Source organism: Miscanthus floridulus, chromosome 14 (genome assembly GCF_019320115.1).
Source record: "Miscanthus floridulus cultivar M001 chromosome 14, ASM1932011v1, whole genome shotgun sequence".
Classification (NCBI taxonomy): domain Eukaryota; kingdom Viridiplantae; phylum Streptophyta; class Magnoliopsida; order Poales; family Poaceae; genus Miscanthus; species Miscanthus floridulus.
This window is the reverse complement of record NC_089593.1, coordinates 82,163,552-82,176,502: the sequence shown is the minus strand read 5'-3', so window position 1 is coordinate 82,176,502 and position 12,951 is coordinate 82,163,552. Positions and strand designations below refer to the sequence as shown.

Below are 12,951 nucleotides of genomic sequence, written 5' to 3'. Positions count from 1 at the left end.
GAGTAAGAGAATTGGATTCACTTTGACCATCTAATGTGTTTAATTCGAAAAGTCAAGAAGGCACAATAATTAATATCATTTACTTACATTACAAAACATTAATATATATATAAGGACCGGTATTTACCTTCGTTATCTTGTTTGTCAAGTCTGTAAGAGAACATGGAGTCTACACAAAATATTATTTTAAAACAAAAGTCTTTAAATGATGTGCGACAACTCTGATTTTTAACGGATTCCAACACGAATCAAGTGTGAAGGTTATAAAACGATGAAAAAAATAAAAAACAAAATCCGACTCACTTGAAATAACCAAATTACACTTAATCTATCTCTTCCGCTCCACACTCAGTGTTCAGGCATTCCGTGCTCCACCGTTCCCAAATCGTGAAACCCTAGCTTAAGGGCGGCGACGCGGTTGGCAGCCGATGCGCAGGCCGGGCGTGCTGGGGAAGCTAGAGGCTGGTCGCGCGGGGAGCGGCTGCGCGCTCGGGCCACGGGTCGGCGGCCAGGGGCGGGCGGCGGCCGAGGCACGAGCAGGCATCAGCGCGTGTGGGGCAGCAGGCTGCAGTGGCCGCGGAGCGCGAGGAGGCTGCGTCGGCGCGTGGGGTCGTAGGGCACACCAGCAGCGGGCCGCAACGGCATAGGCGCTAACAGGCCACGGTCGCAGGCGGTAGATGGCATCGACTGCCTCGCCTACGCTCCCGGCGTCGTCTATGTCAGTACTTCAACTTGTGCTGCCACAAGAAGGCGCAAGATGTTAGCCCAGACCAAATTTCACCCAAAATCCATGGTAAGTGTTTCCGTATGCTTGTCAGCTTGTTTGGTACATGTGCAGTTGATTTTTTAATCTTTAGCTAATTCTTGCCTGGAGAGATTCGAGAGCTCGGTGTCGGGCCTATACATATCTTCAGTTTTATCCTTAAGTGTCAGAATGAAGCTTCTTCAGTTGGATTTCAATATGTATTGTTGACTACAAAGAAACTTATTTCTGTTACCTCCCACTGCCAAATAGGGGAAAAAACAGATTTGTATATGTGACCGCACAAATGATAAAGAACATTCAATAGCCTGCTGTGCTGTTTTTTGCAGTTTGGAATTTAAGGTTAGCACACTGTTCATTTCATTTGCTTTAATTGTTGTTTTGGTCATCATCCCAACACTTCAACAGGAGTAGGGTACTTAGGTTTTGGAACATGTCATTAAGGTTTAAGGGAATTACAAAACTAATATGATTTTTTTCTGAAACAAAACCCATCTTCTTTCCAAAGTAAATCATGATTAACACAGTTTTCTCAGCTGCAAAATCCGTCGCCGCGGGCCATGATGCGCGGACGGGGTCTTGGGTAGAAGGCCTGGAGGGCAGGAGGCCGCCGGTGTGGAACCAGGCGGAGCAAGCCACCGCCAGAAAGAAGGCGAATCCACCCCGACCTCATCCCCTCCCGCATCTGCGTACCTCGGTAGAGGCGGAGCCCCAAGGTGCTGCAGCCGCCATGGCGCCATATCGTTCCCCACGTCGCCACACCCGGCACCCTCACTTCGAGGTATGGTTTCTCCTTCCTCCCTAGTCGGAATGCACTGCCATTATGTAGTTTAATTTGTTCACTGCTAGTTTTTGTGTTGGTTAATGATGTCAGTCTGGACTCCGGAAGTTTTATTTAATTCATCCACAGTCAGTAGCTGCTATTTCTAGTTGTTATGATAGTTAGTACCCTGCAATCCCGATTCTGCTTGTTCCCAATTCGTTGTTTTATCTATTTCTCGTGCTACCAGTGCTTGTTTTATCTATTTATCGTGCTGCCAGTGCTTGTTGGTAATTCATTTATAATGGCCTCTTGGTACTGCTAGTCCTTGTATATTTAGAGTGTCCAACCTTCTAATTTTACTTACTGCACTTCTAATTTTGGAAAAAAAGATCTTTCTTACTGCACTTCTAGGATTTAGAAGTCACCCAGGTGAGCTATATGATGAGCTCGTGGGTGTTTTCTATCTGTGAGAATTTAGCTGGGAATACTATCAATCTATCTCATATGCTCACATTGTTCCAGAATTTCATTCTTCAACACAAGTCTTTGTTGCTGAATGCAGAATTTTTTTATTCCCAGTTAATAGGCAGAATTTCTTAGATGTTTCATAAAGGAATTTAGAGTGGCTGAGGAATATTTATATGTACGGGAATACAGTCTATTTAACTAATTCCAACAGGACCCATGTATGGAGAAAGATACTATGAAATGAGCATTATATGTACTGTGAACTGAACTTGAAAGATACTATGAAATGAGCATTATATGTACCATATGCTAATCCTGGCATTGATTTTCCATTTTTCCATAGGTTTGCATCTATACTTGAGACATCAATATTGAAAACTGCTACCTTCGGTTTCACCCTACTAATCCTATACATGGATTTCCTTATGGCGTTCCAGCAACCACTCCTCACTGGAAGTAACAGGTACATCTTGTTCCTCTGTTGGTGGCTCCTTTGTCAGATGTTTTTATCTGATAGTTTCTTCATCGCACCACTAACATGTACTTTTGCAGCAGCTTTAATTGTTACGTCATCACCACAACAACAACGACAACAATAACGAAGCCTTTAAGTCCCAAACAAGTTGGGGTAGGCTAGAGTTGAAACCCATCAGAAGCAATCAAGGTTTAGGCACGTGAATAGCTGTCTTCCAAGCACTCCTATCTAAGGCTAAGTCTTTGTGTATATTCCATCCTTTCAAGTCTCTTTTTATTGTCTCTACCCAAGTCAACTTCGGTCTTCCTCTGCCTCTCTTCACGTTACTATCCTGGCTTAGGATTCCACTACGCACCGGTGCTTCTGGAGATCTCCGTTGCACATGTCTAAACCATCTCAACCGGTGTTGGACAAGCTTTTCTTCAATTGGCGCTACCCCTAATCTATCACGTATATCATCGTTCCGAACTCGATCCCTTCTTGTATGACCGCAAATCCAACGCAACATACGCATTTTCGCGACACTTAGCTGTTGAACATGTCGTCTTTTCGTAGGCTAACATTCTGCACCATACAACATAGCAGGTCTAATCGCCGTCCTATAAAACTTGTCTTTTAGCCTCTGTGGTACCCTTTTGTCACATAGGACACCAGACGCTTGTCGCCACTTCATCCACCCTGCTTTGATTCTATGGCTAACATCTTCATCAATATTCCCGTCCCTCTGTAGCATTGATCCTAAATATCGAAAGGTATCCTTTCTAGGCACTACTTGACCTTCCAAACTAACATCTTCCTCCTCCCGAGTAGTAGTGCCGAAGTCACATCTCATATACTCAGTTTTAGTTCTACTGAGTCTAAAACCTTTGGACTCCAAAGTCTTCCGTCATAACTCAAGTTTCTGATTCACTCCTGTCCGGCTTTCATCAACTAGCACTACATTGTCCGCGAAAAGCATACACCAAGGGATGTCCCCTTGTATATCCCTTGTGACCTCATCCATCACTAAAGCAAATAAATAAGGACTCAAAGCTGACCCTTGATGTAGTCCTATCCTAATCGGGAAGTCATCCGTGCCTCCATCACTTGTTCGAACTCTAGTCACAATATTGTTGTACATATCCTTAATGAGCCCGACGTACTTCGTTGGGACTCTATGTTTGTCCAAAGCCCACCACATAACATTCCTTGGCATTTTATCATAAGCCTTCTCCAAGTCAATAAAAACCATGTGTAGGTCCTTCTTCTCCTTATACCGCTCCATAACTTGCCTTATTAAGAAAATGGCTTCCATGGTTGACCTTCCGGGCATGAAACCAAATTGGTTCATAGAGACCCGCGTTATTGCTCTCAAGCGATGCTCGATAACTCTCTTCCATAGCTTCATAGTATGGTTCATCAACTTAATTCTCCGGTAATTCGTACAACTTTGAATATCCCCTTTATTCTTGTAGATCGGTATCAATATACTTCTTCACTCATCAGGCATCTTGTTCGATCGAAAAATATGGTTGAACAGCTTGGTTAGCCATACTATAGCTATGTCCCTGAGGCATCTCCACACCTCGATTGGGATACCATCCGGTCCCATCGCCTTACCTCCTTTCATCCTTTTCAACGCTTCTCTGACCTCAGATTCTTGGATTCTCCGCACAAAGCGCCTATTGGTGTCATCAAAAAAGTCATCCAACTGAAATGTTGTGTCCATATTCTCACCATTGAACAATTTGTCAAAATACTCTTGCCATTGATGTCGGATCTTATCCTCCTTCACCAAGAGATGCTCCCTTTTATCCTTAATGCACTTAACTTGGTTGAAGTCCTTTGTCTTTCTCTCACGAACCCTAGCCATCCTATAAATGTCCTTCTCTCCTTCCTTCGTACTCAAATGTTGGTAAAGATCCTCGTACGCTCTACCCTTTGCCACACTTACAGCTCGCTTTGCAGTCTTCTTTGCCACCTTGTACTTCTCTATGTTGTTCACACTCCTGTCATGGTACAAGCGTCTATAGCATTCTTTCTTCTCCTTAATAGCCCTTTGGACTTCCTCGTTCTACCATCAAGTATCTTTAGCCTCGCGTCCACTTTCTTTGGTTACTCCACACACCTCTGAAGCCACCTTTCGAATGTTGGTTGCCATCTTGTCCCACATGTTGTTTATGTCGTCTTCTTCCTTCCAAGAGCCCTCTTTGATAACCCTTTCCCTGAATACCTCTGACGTCTCTCCTTTCAGTTTTCACCACTTTGTTCTTTTAATCTTAGCTTGTTTATCCCTACGGGCACGCACTTGAAAACGAAAATCTGCCACCAAAAGCTTATGTTGAGAAACAACACACTCCCCTGGTATCACCTTGCAATCCAAGCATGCTTGTTTGTCCTTTCTTCTTGCGAGGACAAAGTCAATCTGGCTACAGTGTTGTCCGCTACTGAAGGTCACTAGATGAGATTCTCTCTTTCTAAAGAAAGTGTTGGCTATCATCAGGTCAAAAGCTACCGCGAAGTCCAGAACTTCCTCCCCCTTCTGATTCCTACTACCATACCCAAAACCTCCATGAACTGCCTCGAAACCTACGCTTGTAGTACCTACATGCCCATTAAGATCTTCTCCTATAAAAAGCTTCTCACTACTAGGTATAGCTCTAACCAGGCCATCTAAGTCTTCCTAGAACTGTCTTTTAGCACTCTCGTCGAGGCCTACTTGGGGACATACGCACTAATTACGTTCAAGACCATATCACCAACGACAAGCTTGACTAAGATAATCCTATCTCCTTGCCTTCTCACTTCCACCACACCATTCTTGAGGCTCTTATCCATTAAAACTTCTACTCCATTTCTATTCGCGACTGTCCCTGTGTACCAAAGCTTGAAACCTGTATTGTCCACCTCCTTCGCCTTCTGACCCTTCCATTTAGTCTCTTGAACGCATAATATATTTACACGCCTCCTAGTCGCGGTATCAACTAATTCTCTTAACTTACCTGTAAGTGACCCTACATTCTAACTACCTAAACGGATCCTAGTTGGTTCGACTAGCTTCCTTACCCTTTGCACCCGTCGACTCAGATATGAAGACCCTTGCTCATTTTTCACTACACCCGGGCGTCGATGTAGCGCGCCACTAAGGAAGTGACGACCCGATCCTTGGTCACTTGACACCATGCCCAGATCACGACACGGCGCGTCACGGGGGTGATGACCCGGCCCTTGCCCATTTAACACCATACCCGGGTTCCGATATGGCGCGTCGCTATGAGGGTTACGCCCCAACGATTTTCTTTCGGGTTTCATCTCCATTAAAGTGGCTAAGTTTTTACATTGACTTGCCACGCCTAACACAACCCTCCTCCTTTATCAGGGCTTGGGACCTGCTATGCTGGGACACCAAAGGCGCCCCACCATAGGCGGAGTTAATTGTTACGTCATCACCATTACTAAATTAATATGGTTATGCATTTCGTCTTTTTTCTATTCATTAAACAATCAGAGTCTAGTTTCTTAGATCAGTTGTATGTTATCACTTATGAGTGGCTCCTATAGCCTCTCCTTTTCTAGACATGGTAATTTTTTTTGTTTGTTATCTGTTTAGTTCTCTGTCACATTAAAAATACATAAAAATGTTGCTGAACAGAAGGCAAACATGCCTTGTTTTCTCTTATTTATTTGATAGTTGATGCTGGATTGTTTAATGTAATAGCATTGTTGTTCAAGCTATTCTACCTCTTGCATCCTTGTAAGTACAAATGCATATTAAAGTGTCAGTTATATATTCTGACGGGTGAACTCATTTTCATCACTTTGCAGTCAAACATTAGTGGGGCCACCTCAAACACTAGAGATTCAACACGAAGGCCATTTACATCATCCTTTTCCGGTCAATCTGGAAGATATGTCATTAAGGTTTAAGGGAATTACGGAACAAAATGTTTTTTTTTCTTAAACAAAACCCAGCAACATCATATTTTTAGGGCAAAAATTGCAGTTCATATATAAAGGTAAAACCAGTTCAGAATTAGGGCAAAATCGTGCATTAGAACTGTAATCACTATAGACTATAATAAACAAGATTAGGGCAATTTTTTATGCATCACTTACCCGTGACTTGTCGTGCCCTGTGTACAGTGTGACCAAGGAGCATATCGTGAGGGAGACGGCGAGTGCAGGAGAGGTAGATTGCCGTCGATGTCGGGTGGCCACCGCGACGGCACCAGACAGGCGTCGTGTGACCAGGAAGCAGATCGCGAGGGAGGCGGCGAGGGAAGAAGCAGATTACTGTCAATGTCAGGTGGCCGCGGCGACGGACAGGCGTCGGTGGCTTGGAGTAGCAGATCGCTGCAGACGTCAAGTGGCCATGGGGTGATCTGTTGATGTCAAGTGGCCATGGGGCGATCTGGGAGGATTGGGGTAGCAGATCGCGGGTGACGTCGTGGTGCGACGGCGGTGGCTTGGAGGAGATTGCTGTCGATGTCGACGGCGAGTGGTCAGGGCGACGACAGTTTTATTTTAGCTGGGGTTGCGGGAGGCGCTAATGCGATCGCATGAGACCGGCGCGCTGATTGTTTGTTTCCTTTTCCTCGGAAACGTTCTTGGCGCCGGTTGCGGGGTGTGTTTCCTGATTGATTGTTTCTTTTTTTTAGGGCGCTGTTTTTTGGATGGCCATTCGCAGGCACGTGGTTGGTTGGCGAGTATTCCCTGACTTTTTGTTTCCTTTTTTTTTTGCAAGACGTGGGTTTTCTCTGAAACGTTCTGAGCTGCGGGTTTATTTTTTGGAAAGAAGAGGCTGTGCGGTGTTGTTTCCGTTTTGCTAGGCACGTTGTGGGCGCTGGTTTTTTTTAGGAAACAATCGGAGTGGATCGCAGGGCACGCGGGAGGGTCACGGATCGCAGGGCACGTGGTCATTACCTGGGTGCACGAAAACTATCGCTGCTTTTTAGTTGTAGATTTATTTGATAGTTGATGCTCGACTGTTTAATGTAATAGCATTGTTGTTCAAGCTATTCTACCTCTTGCATCCTTGTAAGTACAAATGCATATTAAAGTGTCAGTTATATATTCTGACGGGTGAACTCATTTTCATCACTTTTGCAGTCAAACATTAGTGGGGCGCCTCAAACCTTAGAGATTCAACAGGAAGGCCATTTACATCATCCTTTTCCGGTCAATCTAGAAGATGTCATTAAGGTTTAAGGGAATTACGGAACGAAATGTTTTTTTTTCTTGAACAAAACCCAGCAACATCATATTTTTAGGGCAAAAATTGCAGTTCATATATAAAGGTAAAACCAGTTCAGAATTAGGGCAAAATTGTGCATTAGAACTATAATCACTACATACTATAATAAACAGGATTAGGGCAATTTTTGGTGCATCACTTACCCGTGACTTGTCGTGCCCTGTGTAAAGTGTGACCAAGGAGCAGATCGTGAGGGATATGGCGAGTGTAGGAGAGGTAGATTGCCGTCGATGTCGGGTGGCCACCGCGATGGCACCAGACAGGCGTCGTGTGACCGGGAAGCAGATTGCGAGGGAGGCGGTGAGGGAAGGAGAAGCAGATTACCGTCGATGTCAGGTGGCTGCGGCGATGGACAGGCGTCAGCGGCTTAGAGTAGCAGATCGCAGTAGACGTCAAAGTGGCCATGGGGCGATCTGTTGATGTCAAGTGGCCACAGGGCGTCGGAGGATTGGGGTAGCAGATCGAGGGTGACGTCGCGGTGCGACGACGACGGCTTGGAGAAGATTGTTGTCGATGTCGACGGTGAGTGGTCAGGGCGACGACAGTTTTATTTTAGCTGGGGTTGCAGGAGGCGCTAATGCAATCGCGTGAGACCGGCACGCTGATTGTTTGTTTTCTTTTTCTCGGAAACGTTCTTGGCGCCGGTTGCGGGGTGTGTTTCCTGATTGATTGTTTCTTTTTTTTCATGGCGCTGTTTTTTGGATGGCCGTTTGCAGGCACGTGGCTGGTTGGCGAGTATTCCTTGACTGTTTGTTTCCTTTTTTTGCAAGATGTGTTTTTTCTCAGAAATGTTCTGAGCGGCGGGTTTTTTTGGGAAAGAAGGGGCTACGCGGTGTTGTTTCCGTTTTGCTAGGCACGTTGTGGGCGTCGGTTTTTTTAGGAAACAACCGGAGTGGATCGCAGGGCACGCGGTGATTTGCCAGGAGGGTCATGGATCGCAAGGCACGCGGTGATTACCCGGGTGCACTAAAACTATCGCTGCTTTTTAGTTGTAGATAGATAGATCGATAGATAGATAGAAGAAAGGAGTATTTACGGAAAGATAACGATGTGGTGAGTGCGTCTGTCCGTCCGGTCGTGTCTTCCTGGACCTACGGACTAGCCTGGCTTCCTTCCCCTCAAGGCCTAGCGAAAATAGAACGAACTTATTTCTCTTCCTCCTCGCCCAATAGCTCGTTGCACAGTCCTCACTGCAGCCGTGATGCCCGCTGAAGGGAACCATGACGCCTAAGAGGGGGGTGAATTAGGCAACTTAAAAATCTACTTCTAAACTATGGCCTCTTTTTCTTACCTTAGCAAAACCTATGCAAAAGATAAACTATCTAAATGTGCAACTATGATTTTCCTAATGTGTTGCTATCTCTACCGAAAAAGAAGTAATACAATCAATGTAAATGCGGAAGCTAAAGAGCAAGGTATTCTATATGCAAACTCCCGTCGACGACTCCAGTATTTTTACTGAAGTATCGAGAAGCATGCAAGCTTCCCCCTAGTCCTTGTTGGAGCCCCTCGCAAGGAATCTCTCGCCAGGGCCAAGCTCCCAGTCGGGTAACTCCAGGGATAGCCTCGGGCCTTCCCCACGCGTAAGTGGGTCTCCAACGTGCCTTCTGGCAAGCCTCTCTCGGATGCTCCCCGCTGTCTTCACTATCAAGCTTCCGACCAAAACGCCGCGGGCCTTGTTCCCTCGGGTACACGGTGGCCACACCACAAACGCGGTTGGTGTGATCTCGCAAGACTACAAGCCCCTCTAATGTACAACAATGGTGCACGCAAGCACCGGGTGGTAAGAGGTATGCAAACCTCACTAAACACTAGACCTAAACCTAGAGCAAGCGCATAAACGGTGGTCTAATCAATCTAAGCACTTCGCAAAGCACCTACGCTAATCACCTAATGAATCACTAAGCACTATGCAAGTGGAGATCACTAAAATGGTGTATCAACACCTTTGATATGTTTCCTCAGCTCCACTGTGCTCATTTGACCGGTTGAGGGTTGTATTTATAAGCCCCACTGAGAAAGTAACCGTTGAGGACGAAATCTCGCTTTTCTGCTACTGACCGGACGCTGATCACGCCCTAACCGGACGCGTCCGGTTGTCCCAACCGTTGGAGCCACGAACAACTGATCGGACGCTGCCAGCATCCGGTCACATGCCAGCGGACACGTTCGGTCGCATTTTCGCCGCTCTGGAACCTCTTTGTACTCGACCAGACTATACTGTCCTGCGTCCGGTCGATCTGCCGCCAGCGTCCGGTCCAGCGTCCGGTCACTGCTGTCGCCGAGCCTCTTGATCGAGCGTCCAGTCATTGTGCTACCAGCGTCCAGTCACTACTGTGAGCTCGTTTCTTCACGATCTTGCTTACGGCTTGATTCCTATCTTCATGCTTGGACTTTGCTTGATATCTTGGGTCTTCTCTTGTGCTTCTAAGGTCTTGCTTATGGTGTTGATCATCGGATCATCATGTTGCCTTCGTCCAAGTCACATCTTGCATCCTATTGAACTACAAAACAATCACTTGCAAATTTATTAGTCCAATTTGGTTGTGTTCATCATCAAACACCAAAATCCAAAGTAAATGGGCTAAGGGTCCATTTTCCTTACAATCTCCCCCTTTTTGGTGATTGATAACAACACGACCAAAGTAAGCAAATAAAAAATATTGAAATTTAAAAACTACCTACTTGCTAGGATGCAATGCAAGGGGCAAGATTATATGATGCTAAAAGATACTACTTGTAAAACTAAAGGATACCACATAAAAACTTATCTTGCCCTTGCAAATGTCCCCATATGGCATTATGGATTTAAGCCTTGCTTCCTACAAATTCTCCCTATTACATAGGCAATCCATAATCTACTATCATCCCTTTCTCGAACTATTACCACCTGTAAGTTATTAATGCTTGCTTTTGGTCCTCTAAATTTGCCCCCTTTGGAATCAAACACCGAAAAGGAAGACATTAGTAGCACAAGGGATGGTCAAACTTTGTGATCCTTTGTATGTAGAGTGGAATGGTCACAAAATTTGACTCTCACATTATATAGATTAAGCTCCCCCTAAATATATGCATACATATGGTAGAAAGCAAGGCATATGCATATTTGGCAAATTATTGCTCAAGGGAATTTAATCTATATGATGCATGGAGAAGGCATATAAATATCAAAGTGAAATCAACATGATGATAATGGTTTAGAAATATCACATGTGGAAACCAATTTGATTTCTACCACTTGCAATAGGTGGTGGATATTTGAAGTATGATGCTTAACTCCTAGGACTCCATTTTCCTTGCAATGAGACTACTACACACATGATAAGCTTGAAAGGGTGTTAGTCTCAAAGCATCCAACTTGTAGAGTAACCTCCCTTTAAATTTGTGCACACAAGTATGGAATACTTGTAGGAAACATGTACATTGATTTTAGAATAAAAAAATACCACTTGAAAGATGACATCACATGAATGTGAGAATCATTTTCGAAGATGATATTCGGGAGAAATTATCTACAATTTGGACTTTGGCACATATTAGATGAACAATCAAAAGACAAGCTATGTGCTGTGCTCCTAAACAATTTTAAACCATGTAGGTTTGCTCCAAGGGTTAAGAATGAAACCGAGCAAGCCTACCATAAGATATACCTAGTGTATGCATGACAAAAGATATAAACATGCAAATGCAAACATAGGCATGAAAAGTAACTAGATGCTTAAAAATACCAATTCGTAAGAAATACCACTTGTACGAAATGCAAATTGATATTACTTAGGAAATTGAATCTAGTTACCTAACATGGGAAGGGGAATTTGGGTCCATAGTATTCACTAACCCACTTGGCAATGATTTTGTCCATCATGATGCACCCCATGAAAAGCACCCATACTTTGTCAAGTCTCCAAATTCCTTGATGTCCATCAGACTTCTCACTTTCCTTTCGGGATCTAAACTTTCTTGATGCTCTTCATGTTGGAAATGATTTCCTTCGGCACCCAAAAGCATTTGACCCCATTGTTGGCTTGCTTGTTCACCTTGATGGCCACCACCTTGTCATTTTTCTTCTTCTTCAAGAGATAAGGTGTGGAGGCCTTCTTGTCCACCTTGTTGGTGTAGGTGTTAGAGAGCTTGCTTGTTTGCTTTTTCTCTTCCTTCTTTGCTCCTCCCCCATTCTTCACCTTGCACTCATAGGACTTGTGGCCTTCCTTGTGGCATACATAGCAAACCACGATTTGTCCTTCATCAAGCTTCTTCACTCCCTTGATGGTATTATCTTGATGAAGTTGAGCTTGCTTCGTCTTGCCTTTTATTTGAGTCAAGTCCTTGGTGAGGCGAGCTACTTCTTGCTTGAGTTGCTCATTCTCCTTTGCAACCTCTTGTGTGCATGTATCTACAACAACTTTGTCAACACAAACTTTTCACGAGGGTGAGTCTAAACATAAATCATTGCAAGAAGTGGAGGCATCCTTTTTAGACATGTTAAAGATAGAACTTTTCTTTTTAGATGCCTTAGTGGGGGTTGTACTAACGGCTTCAAGATTAGCAACTTTATTAGTTAGCTCATCACAATGTTTGCACATGGTTTTCATTTTAGCAAGCAAACTTTTATAAGCATCTTGTGAGCTAGCTAACTTTTCTTTTAATTTTTCATCTTTCTTTACAAGTTGCTCATCATTGATTGTGCATGCATTTGTTGTTGCACTAGCCTTAAGTTGCTCAATTTTAGTAGATAGTTCAATATTGAGATTAGCAAAGTTCTCATATTGTCCAAGCAAAGTTTTGTATGCTTCTTGTGAACTATTTAGCTTTTCTTTTATTTTTTCAAGCTTCTTTTGTTGACTAGTGCAAACTTTAGCATAATTAAGATTTTGTTGCATAATTTCATCATAAGAAGGCATTTCATCATCACTATCACTCTCACTAGAGGATGAGCTTTCATTACCTCGTGCCATAAGGCACACACGAGAAGAGCTTGATGATGAGTGCTTACGGCCTCGCCTCTTGTGATGGTGTTCTTCTTCATTTGAAGAATCATTCCATGACCTTATTGATGTGAGGGCTTGGTTCTTGCACTCCTTCTTTGTCTTGGGTGTGGGCTTGTTTGGACAAACTTCCACAAAGTGTCCCAACTCGCCGCATCCATAGCATCCTCTCTTTCTTTGCTCTTTTCTTTGATTGGTAAAAATGAGATCTTGAATTTGGATGGGCACACCCTTGACATTGAGCCTTTGGATCATCTTCTCCAC

General features: G+C 44.1%; 1 protein-coding gene and 1 non-coding gene across 7 annotated transcripts; one reads left to right on the top strand and one right to left on the bottom strand.

The window, feature by feature from the left end:
* The first annotated feature begins 319 nt into the window (after positions 1-319).
* On the top strand, positions 320-7,797 carry LOC136504981 (uncharacterized). Of its 6 annotated transcripts, XM_066500033.1 has the most exons (6): positions 320-793; positions 1,016-1,105; positions 1,300-1,544; positions 2,432-2,457; positions 6,274-6,369; positions 6,592-7,797. In XM_066500033.1, exons 3-6 carry the CDS (start codon positions 1,494-1,496, stop codon positions 6,827-6,829), a joined length of 411 nt encoding a protein of 136 aa, XP_066356130.1. In that variant the 5' UTR covers positions 320-793; positions 1,016-1,105; positions 1,300-1,493; the 3' UTR covers positions 6,830-7,797. The 6 variants fall into 6 exon arrangements, 2 of the variants coding, with proteins under 2 accessions (XP_066356130.1, XP_066356129.1); XR_010771043.1 differs by lacking the exon at positions 1,016-1,105 and having other exon boundaries at positions 2,338-2,457; XM_066500032.1 differs by lacking the exon at positions 1,016-1,105.
* Positions 7,585-7,650, bottom strand: LOC136506334 (small nucleolar RNA snoR35). Its single transcript, XR_010771544.1, has one exon. It is a non-coding gene; the product is annotated as a small nucleolar RNA snoR35 (small nucleolar RNA).
* Positions 7,798-12,951: the final 5,154 nt, after the last annotated feature.

Coding starts and splice junctions, on each gene's coding strand:
- LOC136504981 (XM_066500032.1), top strand. CDS start 1,494: ATGGCGCCATATCGTTCCCCACGTCGCCACACCCGGCACCCTCACTTC. Junction 1,545..2,431: donor CCCGGCACCCTCACTTCGAG/GTATGGTTTCTC, acceptor ATGGCGTTCCAG/CAACCACTCCTCACTGGAAG. Junction 2,458..6,273: donor CTCCTCACTGGAAGTAACAG/GTACATCTTGTT, acceptor ATCACTTTGCAG/TCAAACATTAGTGGGGCCAC.